General features: G+C 43.0%; 1 protein-coding gene across 1 annotated transcript; it reads right to left on the bottom strand.

Moving 5' to 3' along the window:
* Positions 1-20,082: 20,082 nt before the first annotated feature.
* Positions 20,083-21,708, bottom strand: LOC131260336 (uncharacterized). Its single transcript, XM_058262038.1, has 2 exons — positions 21,215-21,708; positions 20,083-20,227 (listed from the first exon to the last, which is right to left on the bottom strand). The coding sequence occupies exons 1-2, from the start codon at positions 21,706-21,708 to the stop codon at positions 20,083-20,085; spliced, it is 639 nt and encodes a 212-aa protein (XP_058118021.1).
* Positions 21,709-22,678: the final 970 nt, after the last annotated feature.

The raw sequence follows: 22,678 nt of genomic DNA, 5'->3' as shown, positions 1-22,678 counted from the left end.
AAATAGAAACAGCTCATGCGAAACTAATGGCAATCGGTTTGAAGTTGAAAAGAATTGCCAAAATAGTCACGACCAGCTTTTTCGATCCTTCTTGTTGGTGCCACACACATTTTCGTTCCCTTCCAGCAAATTTCACTTCTCCCACAACGACAATTGGGCGGCAATCAGGAGGTAAATTTATGTTTGAACATTTGACAGTTTTGTTAGAAAATGTGCCTGTTCTAGGCATTCGCAGTGCGTAAATAAAACCTTTCCCGTGTACAGGATGGTTGTGTAGAATACATGCTACATCAAGCTTAAATATCACAAACAATGGAAGCCGAATGGAAACTGCACAGCATATCGTAGCTTTGTGGATAAATTTTATTGTAAGGTCGTTGAGCTAGAAATCAAGCATTCGTGTTCGGCTTTTGTTCTTCCATTTGCAATGGTAGGAAATGGAGTTTTGTACAACGCGGTCTACAAAACAACAAGTTTTGCTCGGCTTCCATCTGTAACGTTTTAAATTGTAGCTTATGACCTTTGGACCATAAAGATTTATGGAAATGCAGCAAATAAATTTGACATGGTTAGATATTCAAAAAATCTTAATATATATAACATCGTGAACCTTGATGATACCAAGAAAACAATTTTGAGTACGAATAGAAACATTCAACTGTTAATAATATATAGTCTGGTAATTAGAATTTTTTCTATTATTCTCCACAACGATATGGCTCGTTAAAGCCAAAATGAACGGTTTCCCTAAGGGCAAAAACTAATTTTCTCGCCAGTGTTTTCCGCCCCGTGCTCAACTCCTTTAGACGCTCCGTAGAGGTCACATTCAACGCTTGTCCTGCTCAAACCTGCTTGTTGATTTGCGGCACGAAGCTGTTTGTTAAATTTACCTCCAAAATTAACTTTCATCGGGCGCACTGCTTCGGAAGTTGCCTCGATCGATGGTGGAGACAGCCGCTTTTTTGTGGCAACATTTATTCTCTCCCCCATGCCACTCCCTCACCCCTTTCTTCAGCATTGCCAATGTGTCGCTTTGGGAAGGGAAAAAGAAAAGGTTTTATTAGGCCAGCGCCAAACAAACACCAGAGCGCTTCCATTTCCCCTGGATACACAGTGTCAACAGCCGGTGGCGGAATCGAATTGTGCCCAGGACTCAGTGCCCGGCCGACCCAGCAGCAGCCGTCTGTCTCCGGGTGGCCAAGTGACTTGCGATAGTTTCTGACACCTTGCGTTCGCATCCGACGCGTGTTGGTGTAGCGCAATACCGGGTTATAAGGCTCCCGAGTCGAGGAATTCTAGTCACGCAGTAGCCAGCAGTACATTTTGCATACCGAATTACCCGGTCCAGGACACGTAGGAGAGCGCAGAAACGCATTTACTTCGGCCGACGTATCCGCAGAGCTGCCGGTGAGAACCACTCAGCGCCACTCACTCGCGCTGGTTTAGTCAGAATGCCAGCCATTTTCGGGAAGGGTCGGGAAAAGGCTTGGTGAGCCGGATGAAACCGCGGTTTGGTGGGCGTCGAGGATCGGAGCAAACGCGATCCGACTTCCGACTCCGGGGCCTAGAACTGATTTAATGGGTTTTGGAAAATTGATCGCATTTCCTTGCCTTTTTTCCGTTACTCAGAGATACGTATGGATTTTTCTGTCTGTTACTAATTAGCTCTTACATCGAAAATTGGACGGTTTTATATATCTTTTGATTGAAAGTGACCGGAACATTTACAATACATGAAAAAATGCATTTTTATCACTGTTTATATATACTAGCTTATTTGCCCGTTTACACGGGCACTATTAATATATTTCATGTGAAGGCTATCTTTTAGGAGGTGGAATATGAAATTTTAGTCAAAACATATCATTCAACGTTGTATTCCAAGTCCAGTTATCACTTGTTCACTTGTCGTCCAAGTCACTTGTTAAACCATTTAAATCGGTATTGTACGACTTCATATTAATCTTAGGAAGCTTTGAAATATTTATTGCTAAGAAATGTGGATCAATTAGATCCTTCAGTTTCCTCGTGTTTGTCCATCGGAGTGAGCTTTGGATTTCATTCTGGTTGATTTGTAAATCATGGCGATATTTTTGTTTTGTGTGTGACTGTATTTTATATGAATTTGTGTTTTGTATGTGTTTCGAAGCACTTGAAGAATCGTGTATTGGAGAAAACAGTTCTAAGGTAATTCGCCATCACTTCTGTTGGTGATGGACCATTGCTAGTTACCCGGTGTCGAGTATGTTTTTTTGCTTGACTCTATTGAACGTATTTCATATGGCCCGGGCCCGGTTCCGCGCGAAAATTTTAAATTGCTTCAAAACACAATTTCAACATAAAAAGTTTTTTGTTAATCCAAGTATCTTTACTCTTTCTCTAATCAAGCTGGTTGCTGTAACAATCAATGCTATGTAATTGTCGGTACTTTTCGTCAAAAGTAAATACGCTTCGATATGTTTGTTCATGCTTCATATTTGTGGACAAACTGAAAATACTAAACATTCGTGGCAAGTTAGTGACTTCAAACCGAGAACCAAGCGCATCGGGACCGATCATAAAGACGCTAATTCAGTGATTCTGTTATGCTTAGTTTACACGAGGCGCAAAACTCCGAAAACAAAGGCAAAAATATCATTTTTTCTGTCACTTTGTTTCGCTTCGTGTAGACGTTGCTATTCGTGCGCCGATGCAGATGTAAGCGCGTTCAGTGTTGTTTTGATTGTTTAACTGTAAAAAAAAAACAGCACAGAGGTATTGTGTACACTGTAATCTTTTCAAGAACCACTGTAGATTATCAAAAACAACTATTTTCGATCCACCGGCACTCTATACCAGGTGCGCAAATTTTTGCAAATCTGTTTTTCACTCGCCGACCGAAAAACAGATTTTCGCTTACTTTGACAGTTGACTGCCCATCTGACAGCATTTTACAGCTAACTCACAGCATGCATTATGCTATGCATTATGCTTAGTCTACCCGCATGCGGCCCGCGGGCCGTAGTTTGGAGACTCCTGATATAAACTATTCAAATTCCAATTCCTTCTCGGAAATCGGATGCGTTTTATTAGTCAAAATGAATTTTTACAAGCTCCAAAATTTTAAAAAAATTTAGGAAGTTGGTCAAACATCCAACATTTTACTTTGTTTTCCCGATTGGTTTGTAACAAAAACGGGCCGTTTTTCCGCTTTCCCCACCATTTTGTATAATTTCCTTCTCCTTAATCAAGATCCATTTTCCTTTGGCTGGACTCACGGGCCCGGACATTAATGTTATCGTATCGGATCATGAATGATCGGTTTGATGATTTCAGCTCCGGCTACAAAAGTAAAATTAATGCATTATCAAGTGAAACATATTTATTTCTATGGATATATTGAGGAAAAATGTATGCATATATCACATATTTGGTGTCTATCAGAATCCTAATCCGTGCATATTTCACGTATATCGCCTTGCATGAAAGATTTTCGAAAAATTCAAATACAATTGTACAAAGTTGCGAGTGCTTGCTTGAACATTCAGGTATAGCAAAATCCTGATCCCGGTTCTTTCTCATGTGAATGGGTTTGGAATTCTTCCCGAAATCCATGACAAGAGTTTCTGCCAGGTTCGCGCTGGGAAAGTCTCACGTTGCATCAAAAGGAAATGACTTTCCCAGGGCGGGAGCCTCCCGTGGCTGGGGCCTGATTTACGATTCCACAGATTAAAAGCTAATCCAATTGTAGAAGTTTTGTACCGCGTCCGGGTATGGTGGCCGGTGTAGCCTTTCGGTTACCACAATTCGCCTCGAGAGAAGGCTGGATGTTCAGTTGGTCGGGCTCCTTGCCACCCCGGGCTGGCAGGGTCGTGTTCTGTTTTCTTTGATACGTTTCCGTAAATAATGCAGAGATAAAACTTAAAACTTTCCGATACCGGAAAGAAAAGGGGCGGTGTACAACGGAGGGCATGTACCACATAAGCCTAATAAAAAGTTATGCACGGTTTTGCGAGTTGTGCACTTCGATGCATAGTGCCTCCACGCTGCAGCTTATCGTGTTATTTTCTGCTCTAGGAAAGTATTAACACAAACGTAGTTACGACATTGTCCTAGTACTAGGTGAAGTGTAGGTTTTGTAATTTACATACGTTGCTATGCACGAAACAAGAACGGGTGATAAAATGCAGTAATAAAACTAATTGTTTATTGTTTATTTTATTGCATCATAACAGTTGTATATGCGTTTATGGGATCATAATTAAATTGCATATTGCATATTTTTTGGCTGAGCTCATTACTTTTATTCTCTTTGAATAACATAATTTAAATCAATTTGCATTTTTTTACTTCTAATGATATATAGTGTTATTTTTGAATTCACACAAACAATAATAATTTTTATTGTAGTTTAAAAACTGTGCTATTAATTAAAAACAATATAGAACATGAATCATTCGTGTGATACTTTACCTTATAATGAAATAACAATGCTCATAATATTTTTACAATATACTGCAATAATTGAAGCCACAATAAATCGGTCCAACAAAATGGAAACCCCTTAATGCTGTGAAAGTATGTGAAAGTTATTTTAAAATTGTTTTGCTCAATTTGAACCGGCACTACATCACTTCGCGGGAAGAAAAACTCTCCCCTCGATTTTGCTTGGCTTACTACCCCTTCTGAGAAGCATTCTCTGTGCAGAATCGAATTCGTAGGAGTAAGCTTCCATGTTTTTTCTTGTGTCCTTTCCATTGAAGCGCACAGCAGACGATGTTTCATCGGTGTCGAAGGCACTTTCAAAAGGGCTCGCCTTCGAAACTAGTATACAATTTGTTAATGGAACGGCAGTTCAAAGTTTCCCTTTGCAAAGTTGGTCGATGACGGCGCACTCTGAAATATGCACTCAAACACACGCTAACCTCTTACACACGTGCGTGGCTTTGAGTGTGTGTGTGGGTACACGTTCCGCATTGCCGACGGGGAAATATTCTTCTGTAATGAAATGGGGTTTTTCTCGTAAGGCCTCGTTTTTATGTGTCCCCTGGTGAACGTCAACCAGCGCCGGTACAGGCTGGGTTTATTTAAGTTCTTTATTTTTCAGTCGCTCAAAGCCTCCATTCCGTGCTGATGAAGAGTGTGTACAAGCCCCGGGGGCGGGGCGGCTGGGATCGACTCGCCGGCGTTGGGTAGCGGGTAATGGGTAAAGTGATTTTTACGGAAGAATTTTCCAACTTACTTCGAATTGGCCGTTCGTTCTCGTGATCCATTCTCCCAGGAATTCGTCCCGCCAGGCACGCGCTGACCAGGTTTTTCCTTCTCAGACAGGCCGGTCTCTGGCGTCAGCCGAGGCATCTGCAGTGCGAAACGGAAAAGTCTTATCAGTATCGCTCGGGGATCAGATGAGGTTATGGCGCGCCGGGTTTGGATTGTCCGCAAAGAAAGGATGTGAACTTTTTCCAACTCCGTTCTATTGGTTACTGCTGCGACGACGTTTATTGTTTCCCGGTGGAAAGTTAGTTTGGCTATTCATCTTTCGGCTCAACCGCAATCCGGAAGAAATGCTGCGAAGAATAAGTTCTTATAATTCATTCGTTAAAACAGAACTCATGAAGTATGCAAATGGAAGTGCGATAAAACTATGGGCACAATTGGAGTCTTTTGTTTAACACCTTTTAAGGCCCCGCATTTTGTACAATCGCTCTTCAGGGGTCGGTTTTGTTGCCAGAAGTATTTCTTTTGATTGTACTAGAAAAAATGTTCAACAGCTTGACAATGGAATAAATATTTGCAAATTAGACCGACGTAGTATGATGGAATGCCTTTAATGTTACCTAGAATGTCTTTTGTTAGATTTTCATTCAAATTTGCATCCTTTCTTAGCTGTTATGGAATGTTTAAAAACTTTGTCTCGACGCAACATTCAATTGTTATTTTAAATTTTTATTGAAAGGATCCTTTCGTTAGGGTACCTGATGAATTAAAACTTAAGCCAAAATAAATTTTATTGTTTTGAAAGAGTCTATCCACTGTTAGAGCGTTTATTTTTGTGATTTTAGTTGAGGTTACCACTTATAGTACGTTCTTGCATTGTTTTACCAAAATTTGGTTATACGTTGTAGCGCTTACTTATAGACTTTGAAAAATCTTGGTTTTTTTAGCAAAGGTTTTTTACTCAAGGTATTACGTGGTTCTTCTATAGTTTGTATTATCTCCAATTTATAATTAAAAGTAATTTGACGACATATTAAAAGAAAACTACTATACACACATATCAATACCAAAGTGAGTATGGAAAATTAAATAGTCTAGGTCTCCGCATGTTGTATAGGAAAATCCCAAAGGAGACAGGTATTGGTAGAGGACTCTCGTTAATCCGTGGTTAGCAGGTGACGTTGTGACACACCGGTATCGGTATGACGACGTTTTTTCAACCACAATCAGCAGGCGCCAAAACCTTTCGCCATACCGAAGGGTTATGGGAACGGGACCAATCTTGCTTAGTTTGACTAAATTGTGTGACGTTAGCGTGGTTTGGTTAGCAGGTTCCGAAGCGGTTTTAATATCCTTGCGTTATGAAAATCCCTTCGGGACGGATCCAGCCGGTCGATGTCGATGAGTTTACCGTTCGAGTCGTTCGAGTTGGTCCGGTTCGGAGGTGATGAAACCTGTTTGGATGGGGTCATCTAGCAGGGGAAGCATACAATCTTCTTCTTACTATCGCTAGATGGAGAGGGATGAATTTATCCGGTATCCGGTACGCTCGGATTTCACTGAAAGGGTCTGTAAGTCGACAGGGAAATGGAGAAATCGGCATGATGTGTTGATTTGTCTTACAAGAACCGATCCGGAATTCGACCCAACAGTGGTATCCGGGGAATGTGACGAATAATTCCCGGTGAATCCAACTGCTTCGAAGAGATTGTAAATATTGACTCTCGAACGGATGATGACTGCATTCAACTTCTAGAAATGCACGCATGTATACGCAAAGGGCTTAGGGGGAAAGCAGTGCCGCAAATATTGGCACATGCTGGAATTTGCGTTCAGAGAAGAACAGAGGTATCGATTTGTCGCATTTTGCTCGTATTTATCATTTAGTAATTACTATTTGGTTACTTTGTACTTCTAAGGTTGGTTGATACTAAACTAGGTTGTTCAGTTCTCCGGCTATTAATTCGCGTACGAAAACCTACGTTCCGAAAACTATTTTTTATACCTCAGCACATCTACGTACCATTGAGATTAGAATTTTGTTCATTTAGACAGCAAGTTTGAGTAGTATTTAGATGGAAAATTGCGCTAAACTGTTCTAAAATGTCAGCAAAAACTGAACATTGCTTCTTACTTATTTTGAGTAGACCTTGTGTCTTATCATTTGTTCAAATTGATCATTTGTGAATAAACTCCCTTACAAATGAATTTTTAATAATTTTTTGAGGGAATGGAGTTTATTGTGGGAATGTCAGTTTATTGAGTTTGTTTAAAATTCTCAATGATGTGAAAAAACGTAAATAAACTTCTTAAGCCTTCTTAGCCTTTCCGGTTACTCTCAACTTTTTTGATCTTCGATGATCTATAACTAGGCTAAGATAGCAAAAAGCAAATGCCGAAAGTGGCAGTTTGGACGAGCGACTTTCGATGCAATGACCCCTTCCATCGTGCGACATTTCGTTCATTTTCTAGCGACCGACGTTTCCGGAGCGACCCGATAAAAACGAACAAGGAGTTTAGTTCCTCAACATACTTCAGTGCTTTCATTTTAGTCACCTTTTTCCTATGCACCCGACCCGATCGTTTCCTTGCCGCCTTTTCGCAGTGCGTTCTTCGACTTTAAAAACATTTCGGTACACAAGGTCCGTTGGTGTTTGGTTCCATTTTTTGGGGTAGGACATTTTCCCACGGACGCATTCGGTCTTCAGTGTCGCTATCTCCGCATCTCGCCTGTTCCAGGAAAATACCACTTGGCTCATGCCAGGCTCTACCTCCTTCTTCAGGGGCCCATGTTTCGCCCCCAAACCTGATAGTCCGTTTCCACGCTCGTCCTTCTTTCGTTAAGCTGGGGGAAACATTCCGTGAATATTTCATAACTGCTAACAGGGCCAACGGGTTGCCTGCGTCCCGGGTATGCTTTTGCGATCGCTGTGAAACATCACCATGGCCCGGGGGGCAACATCGGTATGCTGGTTACCAGAAGATGCGGCTAAAGCATTGGCGGGGACGAAAAGATGGAATCCCTATGCAGGTTGTGAAAGGACAGGACATGAATTACAGGAATTGCTTGGGGGAAACAAGCGTGCCTGGCTTTGGAAGTGCTCTTTTGTGTGTGTGTGCGTGTATGTGTATGGTTTGTGTCAGTGGGCGTGTTAGTCACCGGACTGGAGATGTGTGGTGCTTTAGGGATATTTGTACTAAAACAAACTGCCACCGTCCTACGACGAAGGTTTCGTGTCGCTGCCGAAGCAGTTTGGATTGAGTGGTACGAACCCTCGACCAGCCGCCGCGCGAATGGCTAGGGAAACGTTTTTCCTTAAAGCCTGACAGCGGGAACGCTACTTTTCCCGCGAGCAGCATTATGTATTTGCTAAGCTTTGCTTAAGCATTTTTCTCCGGTTCCGACACAAGGAGAAACATATGAAATACGAGTTGGCTGGCGGTAATGTATTAAGGTTGCGTCGTTGGCGTTTCCCCGATTCCTGGTACTGGCTAATATTTCCAGCTAAGAAAAAGCTTGTTTGATCTGTACATGAACTAGCCTATCTGTGATCTTAATTTAATCCATTATGGGAATATTCTTGGGCATTTTAGTAAAAGCGATATGAAACAAAAGCTTACGAAATATTGTTGAAGAATGCGATGTGCGATAGAATGGTATGATTGTTTCGTTATCAATAATGAATAGCTGAATGAATTGAAATGTTCTAATACATAATCAGCTAGAGCTCTACTTATATGTAATGTTTTGATGATTTTATTTAGAACCAGTATGACATGAAACAGTGAACCATGAAAGAAAGAAGAAAACAACAGAATGATCACTAGTAAATGAGACAGTTTTTCTTCATATCAAATAGGGTATCTGATTTAATTGCAAATTTTAATATCAATACCATTGAACTAATCCAACAAACTGAGAGCAAGGCACCCTGATTATGCCAGTGGAGAAGATTATATTTCGAGGTGAGGTTCATAACGTGGCAAAACGACTTTCCACTGCAGATCTACTTTGATCAGTTGTTATTTTGTTCAGTTCTAAAAATCAATAGTTTGAAAATTATCTACTCTACTAATAATCATGATGATTTGGATTTTATTAGTAAATGAGATCTTTGCTAAGCAAAACACACTGTTAAGTTACTGTATGTTTTATTATTGCAGTTGAGACAAAGCAAATTTTCTACATATCACTTAGCTTACATTGACATTGAATAAATATGAAGTTTTTACCCAACAGAACAAAAAATTCACAAAACTCAAGAGATTCTACCATCTTGCAGGATTTTGTAAGGTCAAAGAATTTGAAATAATGATTCCATATGGAGAGACTGCTCCAAAATGGATAGTTGTGACAAGCAAGCATTCATAGCTCTAATGAAAAGCGAAGCCATTGACCTCCTGTAAAATGGTCGTTCAATTGTTAATCTCGTTTGGGTGATTTATTTTGCATCCAATGTTTTTCGACAACACGATGATTTATTGGCTGTCCACCTGCGGCGTCAGGCAACAAATAAAAACTACAACCCGCACTATCGACAGCTTCGGGTTCGAGCCACTGCTAGGACCGGTCGTGGCCTCCCGGTGCAAATCTATTAATCATGCTTCTACTGTTGCTTCTAGGTTCTCGGAATCGCAATCTTTGGCTGACGAGAAAAGCGACCGTTGGTGGGTTTTTTTTAAATGCTTTCCCATTTTTCTTAGGACGGAGGAAGAAGTTCGCTGGAAAAGCAATGCTGCCGTTGCCATTTTCACTCCATTATTATAATGGGTTTGTGTGGAGGTTTTATATCGTTGTATATTTTGCTCCCCATCTTGACATTTGGACATTGTAGCAAAACTCCAAACCTGCTGCTGAGTAGCATCACCTTCCTGGCGGAAAACGGTTTCGCTGGGCTGGACGAATGTAAGATGCTGATTCACGCTTATTGCCGACGTCATCTGCTGTCCATGCGCGTCCAGTTTGCTTCTTCCGCGAGGGTGCTCCAAACTTTCAGCGACGATGATGAAGATGTATTGCCTGTGTTATGCTTGCGGCATGTTGCCAAGCTCCAAGTCACCAAAGCAAGCTCACTCACCTCGAGCGGGTCGAAGTTCCTGACACTTATTGGGAAAGAGACCCAGTTCACGCCCATCATTGGGGCACAACAGCCTGCCTAGCTATTGGTGTTTGCAGTGCACGATCGCTCTCAATCGCTTTCTGCACTTCTAGGTGCTTGGCCCGGAGCTGTCTGGGCGGAGCTGATTGTCTGACGATGACTGTTCAATCTTGCCGATTCGTGCCACCAATTCGCGCCCGGAGTCGGATGGCGGGCGTTAAAAGTTTTACTTAATCTTGCCGCTTAAAACCCGCTGCCTTGTGCGTTGGCATTTTCTTATCGGACCAGCTCGTTTCGCACTCCTCGGATGCTGATATTGATTCAACTACTTTTAATTATCTGCACCGGTTCGTGCTCGTTCCGGGCGAAAGTTTTCCGGTGCGCTTCCTTTCCGGGGGCGACGTTCAGCACGTTCACCCGCGGTTGGATCATAGCCGCTTTTCTCCGTTATGCTCTCTCCAAAAGTCGGATGACAACAAGCACCGTAAATCGTGCATTGGCATTTCGTTCAGGTGTTGGTGAGCGGTAAGCAGAGGATTTTTACCACCACATCGAGCAGAAAAGGTAGACTTTCGAAAACTGTTTTTCTCGCTTCCCTGAAGTGCAAATACTCGAACTTTTGTGTAATCAGAATTTCACAACATTTTTCGCCCCCGCTTTTCCGGCCACCGTTTCGTGGTTGGTGTGTGTTTCCTTGGCTGCCTGCCTTCTGGGCCGCTATGCATTACAAATCGTTCCATTGGGGCGACTGAGGTGACTGCACGGCAGAGGCCATCTTCTCGCCTCCGGTGGACCGGAAACGAATGCGCGGTGTAAACGCCTGGTCAATGATTTCTCTCGTTAGCGGCACGATGATCCGCTGAAAGATGAAGTTTTAATTCACTTTTCGCCTGACGAAGCTTCATCTGGAGCAGCTGGACCGGGACCGGATGGTCAAACGGAAGCTATCCGATGGTGGTGATGGTGGCGGCGGCATGAAACTGGCAGCAAACTTACTCCGGAGGGAATAAATTACTTTCCCGTCAGTTCCGGTGTGTTTTTGATTTTTAACTCGGAATTGTTTGATCGTAAACAACGGCCAGTGGCTTGGGATTTGCTGCTGGGTGCGATTGTTTACCGATTGAAGTTTGAGATATCCTTTGCAATGTAAGCAGAAAGGTTCATTATTTGAGAGATGTATTTGTTGAGAGACGAACGGGCATAAAATGTATATCAAGTGGCTTCGATAGGAGTGTTTATCGTACCAACCAGTTCTGAACTAAAACTAATCTTATTTAATAGTATTACGATAAAAATAAACCAAATCCAGTCTTAATCATAGTGTAGTAATATGCGTATGTTGATTGTTTCAAAAACATCATAGCACGCATTTATTAAAAACAATTAAAAAAAATAAATGTGTCAAACCATCTTTTAAGTGTGATTAAAAAACTGTCTTTAATGGTGTTAGCTCCTTATTTCCGAATGAAGTTATTTTAAAGTTGAAGCTTTAGAATTGATAGCCCATCGGTTTAGCTTTTACAGCTAGTTAAATGCTTGATGTCGCCAAAAGGAACGTGAAATCTTGAATCGCGTACGCAAAAGGATACGGCCCTTGTAAAATATTATTTAAAGTATAAAGTCTCGTATACATTACAGCATCCGTTGGTCATAGGTCACCCTAAGGACCACTGCTTAACACTTGCATGCGTTCCGATCTTCGTTTATTTGTTCGTGGATAAGCATGAAAACTAGCATTGGATGCATTTTTCCTCTCTCAAAAAAATCTGCATCGTTTCATCTATCACCATAGGATTGATAATGTTTGAAGTTGGCCGTGTTCGCCAGAGCGTAATAGTCTAAACGGAGTGTCCCGAAAGCACACATGGATGTCTAGTAGAGTTTTTGAGTTTTTTATTCAAAGTATTTATGGAATCTGACCAAAGAAAAATAGAACGAAAGTAACCAAGAGGGAGGGATAGAGAAAGTATAAGAAAGAAACGCTTTAAAAATCAAGTTCCACTCTTACATAAGTTTTTAGATGACATTGAGCAGCTTTGACCTTGCAAGTTTTGTCCGTTACCTTCCGTCGCCTTCAAAGAGCAGCTTACAGTTCATGTTTTCCGATTAGATGAAGTATTATGGATTTTCCAGAAAAACGTCCCCCACTGCCCGGAGACTCCATCGATTGGCAGTCGCATCGTTGCCGTGGCGTGGAAAAACGACGCTTCCAAGAAGAACCGTCCCGATGCGGCTCGAAGTAAGCGCAGCCAGGAGCAACTATGTTTGCTGCCAGTTAGACCTGTCCACTGCAGATTTTCGTGTTGGCACGCTATCCCGTGCACGGGAAGCACTCCTTTTTTACCATTTCGTCCCTGGGTTAAGTGCTGGATTGGTACAAAAGCGCATTTCTCGTTACTACGCTATGCGCAAAACTCTAATCCTGCTTTAAGCTTTGTACGTTACACGACATGGAACAATTTTGATGCGGGTTGTTTTTGCCTCTTCTAGTGATGAAGAGAGATTATATTCCGTAAGAGAGGAAACGACAATTTAGATTATAAAAAAAAACAATCCATACAAACTCGACCATTTTTCCAGAGAGAAAATTGGGTACGTATAGTGTGTGCGGGTTTTTCACCCTTATAGTTCGAGCCAACGCAGTTGCTGCAGATTAGAAAGTGTCGCTAGCGAAACCATTTTTCCTGACGCCCCTTCGTTGTGGTATCCCCCCCCCCCACCCCACCATACGTGTGTATAGAACCTTTACTCAAAAGGCAACAGTTACCCCATATTCCATGAGGAGGGAAAATGGAGAAAAACACGTGCCCATGTGAGGAACATGGCACGGCGATGCCACTGAGACAATGGACGCGGGTGATATTATGGTCAGGAAAAATGGCACGTAACTGGGCGAAAACATTCCCCCACCTTCCGTTTCTTGCTCTTGTACAGCTTTCGATGAATTTCCCGCCCCGTCTGGCGCTCGAGTGCTACGCCGAGCGAACAGGTTCCCATTCATTGTAGCAACATACGGCTCAGCTGCTGGCCCAGTAACAAATCTACCACGGTTTTCTTCACGTTCGGCGCCCTAATGGGTCTGCAATGAAAGGGTAGAATTTCTGGGAGGGTGCGAGGTTAAGGGCATAGAAACGGTGAAAAAAATGAAAGAATGTGGCAGCATAAAAGCACTTCATAAGAAAGCGGCAATGAAAAGCGCCCGGAATTGTTGGAATGACGGTACGTTCGTGATCCTGGTCGAAGCGTCGGATTGCGACGGACGGACCGGGGAAAGGTCAATGGGAGGGCGACTACGGGATGACGGACGGTTTTTCCTTGTTCCGGTAGAGGGTTGTTTTTGCACCGGAAGACACGAACAGCCCCGCGCCATCCGTCGTAAAAACCCGACTACGAGCGTTGAATGCAGGATGGGTTGAGTGTTGGCAGCAGGTGGAGTGCCTTGGTTAGGCTGCGGACCGGGAAAACGCTGGAAAAGATGCAAAAGTAAGGTTATAAAACTTGGCGTGAAGGTTGCAAACGAAGAAGAAAAAAGCATCCCACATCCTCAGGACCGAATGGGTGGAAAACGAGGAAGTTGTAAAAACGAGTTCCTACAGGAATACAGTGAGTATACAGTACTACCCATAATTATGTGTCATTCAGATTGACCAAGATTGTATGTAAGTGAGGTGAACACCAATTGCCAATGTTGAAAATGTTATCTATAGAAATTTCTAATAGTTCTTATCTTTTTACAAAAAATATTGATGCTAAATTTTATTCTTCTACCATTCTAATATATCTTTCTCAGTCTTATTAACAATTTGTAATTAATATTGAAAATAATTGTACTCTTAGTTGGATATATTAACGATTTTTCAACATGAAATTAGCTTTGGTGAAATATGTATGGAAATTTACAGTTATAGTTCATGTTGAGGCTAAATATAAGTTCAACCCGTCCTATTCAGGTTATTATTAAGCTGATAGTGCATCACATTCTTAGAACAAACAGCAAAAGGAATAACTTCCATTAGATTAGACAACGAGTAGCTTCAATGAACAAAATAAAAATAGATCTGTTAAGAATAAAAACAGATTAGAAAAGATAGACCTGTTAAGGCCAACCACTTGAATGAAAAACTGCAATCTCACACATTCTATCAAATCATCAATCTCTCTTTCAATACCTAAAAATGTCAAAGCAACATTAAAATGATCATAACTTAACATATTCCTTTGTACCAAGATTTTCAATATCGACAAGATTTTCAATATAAACAGCAGAATGCAAAATGACCTGAACTATGGGTCAGAAGACATTGCTTATATAATCTGGGTATGTTACAGATGTAAATGTTCTTTTCATTTTACATTTGAGGAACTATGGTTCCAAAATGATGACAAATTTGGTTTGGTTGGTTTTACATTTCCATTCACAATTTTCACTTCCATCAGGAATGCTTTACACTCTTATTTGAATTGTTAAAAATAATAAGATTAAAAAATTTAAAAATATTATAGGCAACACTACTACAAGTATACTCGGATTCTATGGTTTTCTGTGTTTGTTAAATATAATTTCGTACTAATTAAATACTTTGCGATGTTCTTTAAAAATTCTAGGTCGAAAAAAAATCGATTTACCTAAAAATAGGTACGCACTGTATATTTGTCGCTACGCCTCACAGGGGAAATAAAAATATACTTATCTGCAACACAATGCATTTCGCCAGGGGCTTTGCTAGAAGGGCACCATTCGGTTTGCAACAATCAACCCCTACCTTCCTGGCAAGGTGCAACCTTCTTGGACCGGATAACTCCCACACCGACCGGCTCAAAGTGTGGGGGGCTGAGCGTGCCGTAAAAAACCTAGCAATGATAACATTATGAGGCATTATTGCCGTTATAAACACGTACACTACATCATGTCCGCCACCTTCCGGCAGCCTGCCGAAGGGAAAGCTCGCCCGTGCGTATGTGCAACACCCTCGTGCCCCACGAACCCTTAACGATAAGAGTGCGCGCAGCTGAACGTTGGTGTGCGTGCGCAAAAGTGTGTCATTTCTTTTGTGCATGCAGCGAGCCTGCTTTGTTGTGGCACTGGTTTTTCCTTCGCTGTCCGATGGCGTCGTTGACAAAAACCGAACGCTTTTTATCCGAATGGCTGGCTACAAACTATGCGCGAATGCCTCTCCCTTGCCTTGTCGCTGTTTGGCATGAGTTTTGCAACTTTTGTGAATATTGTTGTTGGTTGGCAGGAAGCTTTCGGAAGCATTGTTTCACTGTGGAGGTACGCTGTTGATAATGGGTTTGTGGAAACATGATCATAATGAATGGAGCGTCTGGGATTTATGTAGGCACGAAGCGCTAATGCACGTGAGGTAACTGTTCTATGGCGGAACATAGGACCTTGTGAAAAAAGTTTCTTTTTCGGTATGAAATTTTCGAAGTCACAGACAGCAACTAAACTCGTTGTTAATTGAAAAATATTTAAAAGTTGTAATAATAGCTCCAGCTTATGCCGGAGTGTAAACAAACATTAAGTTTTAATGCTGACTTTTACGAACACAACGCTCAACGTTCTGTGTTGGTCCAAGCAAAGACATTAGCATTAATGCATACTGTAAAGAAAACAATTACATTTAATTTTAACATCTGGTGAATGTGCGATTTGCTCATGCTTGGAACACCCGGAATGGCCGTTCCCGACCGCCAACTCCCGAACACAGAGAGAAAGTGAGTCAATCCCAAGCAAACGCAAGCAAATTTGGAGTGAATTGCAGAAAGTTTAAATACAAATATTAAAATGCCAAATTATACCGCGCGCGCTTGAGATTGAAAGTTCCCAGAAAGCTGTACGCGGGTGGGGCGGTTGGTAACTCATTAAATAGAAGGAGGAGGGAATACACAATGTACATTTTTACGACTTCTTTTTATTTTAAATGCATTGGCGAAGAGTTTTCTCGTTCACTTGCAAGCTGCTTCGTGCGTTGGATCGATTTCGTTTGGCGCACGAATGCGTCAACATTGTTTCTCGAGTCGTTTCTTGTGTTGGTTTGTCCTAAAACTATTGCGAAGTCGAAGCGCTAGTGGTGGCGAGGCAGTCTTGTATTGCTGTTTCCTTAATGGCTGGAAAAGTGCTTTTTCGCACCAAGAGCGCGCCGGATGCGGTACGATCCCGACGTCGTGGTTTAATTCGCAAAAACATTTATTTCTATTTTCGCACATTTCGTGAACCAAAAGTCACTCCCGGTACACACGAGTTCCGCTTTAATTGGATCGCGTTGGTGTGTGTGTGTGAGGTTTACGCTGGGCTTTTTTGTTACGGGTTTTCCGGCTTCCGGGCCGACATTCCAGCCCCGGTTCCAGACGCGGTTGTCCCGGCTGGAGGTTACTCTAGTGTAATTAGAACAACGAACCGAAGAGACCTACCAACACATATGTGAGAATTTGCCTGTAAGTACGTGTGTGTGTTTGTACCTGTTTTCTCTTCCTTCTGGGCGTGGAGATACAAGGACATGACGATTCGGGAGCGATAGGATAGCTGGTGCCAAAAGGGGCCGCGCAATTCTGTAATGAAACCGAGGCACGAACTTTGCCCATAATGGTCCGATGGCCATTACAGTCCACAAACATCGTCGTTTCGTCGTTCAAACGCTAGCGTTTTCCGTTTTCACCCAGCCAGCACCACATGGTGTCCGAATTCGTTCGACCCACAGCGATGCCGGCCCGAACGGTGGCACTTTTAACGTTATTCTCCGTTTAAACTCCAGCTTTGCTTTATTGGAAGCGTCGAACGGCTTCGTGGCCGAACGGTCTTTCATCGTCAGGCCGCGCCGTCTTTTATGCCGATGCTTTTGGTTTTGCCAACCCTCCTCCCTCCAACGGCCCTTTCTGGCCATTTGGAAGTCGGAGGAATGATGGAGCGCAAGCAAGTTGGAACTTGGAACCGGGCCAAGAGTCCGAGCGCGATTTCTGGAAATAAATGTTGCTCCCGAATTTCGTCTCCATCGTCTTGCTCGGCCAGAAGTTGGTTTCCGCGTCCACCACATTGCCCCGCTCATCCCGTGGACAGACTGGACGCCGTTTTCCGGCCAGCGATTTCAATTTAACGGCCACTGCACCGGAACGGGAGTCCGCGCCGGGACCGGACCCAACGCTTCCGCTTCACGGACCATACCCGTCCCCTGGACCCAGAGTGGACGTGCACGGAGTTTTTAAATAAACTCAGGCTGAACCGGCCCCACCCGGGAGAAAACCGGTGGCCGTCGCGTTTTACTCCGATCGAACGAAAGCAAAAAGAAACTTTAATCGGTCGTCAAAGGAAAATGGGCCAGCGCGAAAATCTCATCACACTCCGGATCGAATCGCGTCCCGGTGGGAGTGGGAAGGACGATGGTGGGTGTTGGCGGTTAGAGGTGGCTCGGACGTGACGGTGGCCACCTGATTCCCAGTGGGCGAAATTGGTTGCAATAAAAATTGTCACCAGCACGAGCCGGCCAGTAATTGTTCGCCGTAGTCGACGGGCCGGCCAGGAACTAGCATATCTATGTGTACACCGGAAGAGTGGGGGGTGGGCTGGTGGGCGGGCAAGGACCGAAAGGATTTCACGCTGTCCCAAGCGGAATGGAATTGGTCAGCACAGTCACCGGGAGGACCGCGGTCCGATCCGACTCGATGAAAATGCGACCATCAACGGCTGGCAAACGGCGCGTATGTGTGCATGAGCGAACGGGTGGAGGGTGGCCACCCTATTCGAGCATTCGGGTTTTGTGCTGGCTTCTGATGGTGAAAGTAAATTTATGGTTTCCACTAAAAAACGATTCCCATGATGCATGAAACTTGTAATAATACTGCTTAGCGAATGCGCAACCGGGTAGGACAACAGCAACAACAACAACAATAGCAACGAAAACAACAACAATACATAGACAGTAGAAGGGGGTGGAGGCGAAGGGGGCGAGGGAGGAGATGTTTCCAGCTCCCTTGTTCCTCAAATGAGGAATGGAAGAGACCCTCTTTGGTGAGTAGGTATTGTTCCTCGGCATGGTGTACGGGATGGTGTTCCATTATGCATCTTGGTTGTTTTAGTGAAACTGCTAGCATACATAATTATATAAAGAGGAATCGTTTTTCAATGTTAGTTTAGTATTTTTCATAATATTTTTTGCATTGTGTTATTGTCTAAACGTGCTAGCCAGATGCGTCAGCTGTAGTATTCAACAATTATCTAAAGATTGTCTGGATAGGTCACTAGCTAAGTAGCTAAACGATTAAGTTAAGTTAAGTTAAGTTAAGTTAAGAATTTCGTTTTGGTTTGTTTTTTACGATTGTGGTTATCCAACGATTCAATATTCATTTTGAAACGCAGCCAAACTAGTAACTTTTAATTTTGAAATGTCGGATTAGCTTTCTGTGCATAAAAGAAATCTTACAGGGCCCATTTTCTAAAATTGTAGCTTAGTTTCAAGTTTTGTTCACAATTTCTTTCTATTATAAAATGGATATTTTGTGCAAGAAAAAAAACCATGAACTGGTTATTTTTGTTAACTTATTTATTTATTTATTTTTTTATTTTTATATTTTTGTTTATTAACTTATTTATTTATTCACTAATTTATTAATTCACTATCCCTAAAGATGGTATAACACGATGTATATTCACTATGCTTTTAAAACAATGAACATAGCTTTAACATCCTCAAAATTGGGATTATCCATTACACAAGCCCCTCATTATGCTATTTAACTATGTATTGAACATTTTAATTTGCCTTTACTTTGATTAAAATAATTATCATTATTGAAGAATCAAACTACTTAAATTTAAATTTCTTGTTGAAAAACTAGTATATGTTCTAGTAAAAATGGTACATATTTGAAAGCTTTCCCTTATCTGTACTAGCACTAGCCAACGATAGCGGAGTCAACCTCTAACATGATGGGCTACAGGAAAGGTAAGGAAAGTTGATGTGTTGGTGGTTCACCGACATCAACACTCGGGCGGCAATTTTGGTATTCAGCTTGCCGACCGAATTGCTGGGTATTGTCCGTTATGCCAGGCCGGTGTCCCTTTTTGTGCCGATACAACTGGGACCCTTGCGAAACACGCCCGATCACCAATACAGGCGCACGGTTGGCCATTGCTTCGTATTGAGTTTGCAGCATTCGTTACTTTAAAGGATTCGGGTCGCGTATGAAACAACCGACGGACCTCGTTCGGTGGTGACATTTGTTTTATTTCACTACAACACTAGCTATACATACATGCATACGCGCACACAAGCCTAGAGGAGGGCACAACGGCTAGGACAAAGCAGAACCCGAGAACCCTACAAATGCGGTAAATCATTGTGTGGACTTTTATAATTCTAGAATAATTTATGATAGTTTCATTTATGAAATCTTCTTGTGTCGCAGTCCTTGTTTTGCATCTTCTTCGCGGGCGTCCGCGTGTCCCTCGCGGGATCTGGCACAACGAATGGGAAAGCACAGCGCACAGGAGCTGAGTTCAAAAGTCGTTGAGGTCGAGCCTTTTTGTACGTCGCTCTAAAGTGGCTGCCACTTGCAGCAAGCTTGGCGATACCTTCCGCATTTAACCCGCGTTGCAATGTAACGTTCGGGCATAAAACAGCAACATTGTGCTTTGAGCGCCAAGTCAATGTCGGGTGCCGAGCTTTCATGGTGGAAGTGATGGAAACAATTTATTGTACAGTTTGTAGCCAGCGTCCTTAAGTGGCGCATCCATTAAGGCTGGGTAAGTGCGAGACGAGAGCATATTTTGATTCCTACTCATTTTGTTAGTTTACGACAGGGCCAGCGTCGATATGCTGTCGAAAAATCCATGTCCTGCGGGACAGTTGGGGTAGCGTTGCAGACAATTGCGGCGCTGCAAACCGTGTACTTGGGCCAGTTGATATTCCGCGTCTAGACCGTCCGTTGGAAAGGGTCTGAAAGTATAGAATAAAATATTTGTTACTCATGAGGTAGTTGCTTATATTGCAATTTCAAAAAATCAATTAAAAAAAATTTAGTCAAAACGTGAACAGATTAATCATGATTATGATCCACAAATGTTCATGTTCATCAAACTAATACATATTGATGGAATATTTTATAACACAAACAAACTTAGTCGTAAAAAACAACAAACTTTGTACATTTCTAGGAAGAAGAACGAAGAACAAGAGCGTGTCTTTACAGGAAAATCATTTTAAATGATTTCAATAGAATTCATATGTAAAAAAGAAAATGATAAAGCCATCATGTTTTGCTCGATTAAGTACTTCAAAATGAGTAGGATAAATTGGAACATATTAAAACATATGTAAGTACATAACTAAATATATCCCTTGGTTACAAAACATCCTTCTTCAAACACGGAAAAAGAGGATTATGAAACGAAATCAGTTTACTCGAAGAAACATAGTGTGGATGTTCTTTTTTACAATAAATTATATAAAGTTTGGTAACAAGTTTTTTTTCAACATGTTTAATTCTACCTCTGCATGTTCCCTACTTTATGCCCCACTTTAGTTGATGATGTTAGCCATAAAAGCATCTTTCACTTTGGTAAATAAAATTGGTAAAAGGATCGTGTCAAGCCAAGCGGTGACAGTATTGACATGATCGCTTTCCCACCGCACGACGTGGCCGCCCGGGACGTGTCGGAATATGTGGCCTTCCACACGTCTGCACCAAATCAATTTGTCTTCCGTTGAAAATTGAAACGCTTTCGCGAACCGATGGTGCTATTTTTGCGCAACCGTTTGCCGCTACCGAGCGCACCGTCAACAATCGTTTCTTATTTCGTCAATCATTCACCATCATTGTCCGCACGTGAAGGCACTTTCCTCTCCCGCATCCAACCCCTACTGGCGTGGAGCTGGCGACCGGTAGGCGGAAAGCTTCGTCACCCCGCGCGGCTTGGTACTTACGTGAAAATCACATCGATTATTTCGCCAATCAATCCGTTGTGTTTGAGCGGCGTTTCGGCGACTTCACAGACGGCCCGCAGCAGGCAGGCATGCCCATCATGGCCCCACTGGCTCCAGCCCCGCTCGAGCAGCTCGTACAGCTGCTTTCGGCTGCGATCGCCCGAGGCGGGTACCTTCAGCCCGTCGGCAGCGTCGGCCGCCAAGGCCCGGTTTTTAAACACCGACTCCGGATGCGGAAAGATGATGGTGGCCGGGATGCGATAGTTGGCTTGTAAGTTGTACGTGTTCACGATGATGCGCGGCAGCGGGTGCAGGAACCGGATGGGCACGACGATGCCGAGCACCATCTTGGCCACCCCGCCGTTGACGGGGAAGTTGAGCCACCGTTTGGCACGGTCCAGGTGCGCGCCGGCATCGGCCTCGAGCCCGGCACGTGCCGCACCGACCATGCACATGAAGGCGACGCAAACGAGAACCTTGGACGATGGTTGCATTTTTTGGGACGAGCCCTTGCGACGGGAACGACTTGCCGGAAACTGCACCGAACGGCACCGACCGCGCTCGATGTAAGACGCTCGACGCGAGCAATACGGCACACTTTGCGCCAATTAGTTGTGTCAATAGAGAGTCAGTCAGTCAGACAACCGGGCCATCCAATCGAGGGCCCCGAAATTCTTGGAGCATTGCGAACGAAACGCCACCGAAAAAGCCTGATGCCGAGGGCCCGATAAATGTGCCACCAACGGCATTACCCATTAGCCGAACGACGCAATGTAAATACCGTTTTTGTGCGGCGTAAGTGGAGCGAAATTGGGTAAATAAATAACTCGTCAAGTCAAGTGAGCACCCGCCTTGGCCACGGAGGGGGTTAGGGGAAAATGCTGCGAGAGTGGCGGGGAGTGTTATTTCGGTTTGGTTCCGCACTGCTCCGAAAAATGTCTCCGACAATCGGCAATCGAGCAACGAACTCGAGACCTAACGATCCCATTCCCAAGGACATCCCGGGTGAATGTTAATGATGGCGCTGGCAGTTTAATTGAATTTATTCTGAGCAAACCGACGGCGTTCGATTGATCTTTACGGTTTTAATTCACGACGGCATTGCGGCTCGATACGAACTGGCACCGGCGGTACGCTAACGAACTTCCCCAGCAGTAATGTGGGAAAGCGTTTCATTTGTGATTCGAAGGAGGTTTTCGATGATGTTTACCTTCACAATGCCCAAGGATGATTTGTGCGAAACGTTTTAGAATGTTCGAAACCGGTACCGAATGGGAGTTGCTATACGTAAAGTCTATTTTTAGAACGAGAAAATGATAATTAATATATAATGACTCCTGAAACGATCGAGCAATGATTTCCAAAGCTGTTTAATTCCATTAAAATTTATTTACTCAGATCAATTTATTTGAACCATAGCAATATCAACAAAAATTATAAAAATAGAATAAGCGTGCCGAATGC

The sequence above is a fragment of the Anopheles coustani genome, chromosome 3 (assembly GCF_943734705.1).
Source record: "Anopheles coustani chromosome 3, idAnoCousDA_361_x.2, whole genome shotgun sequence".
NCBI lineage: Eukaryota > Metazoa > Arthropoda > Insecta > Diptera > Culicidae > Anopheles > Anopheles coustani.
The sequence above is the reverse complement of the archived record's forward strand: the minus strand, read 5'-3'. Positions and strand labels throughout refer to the sequence as shown.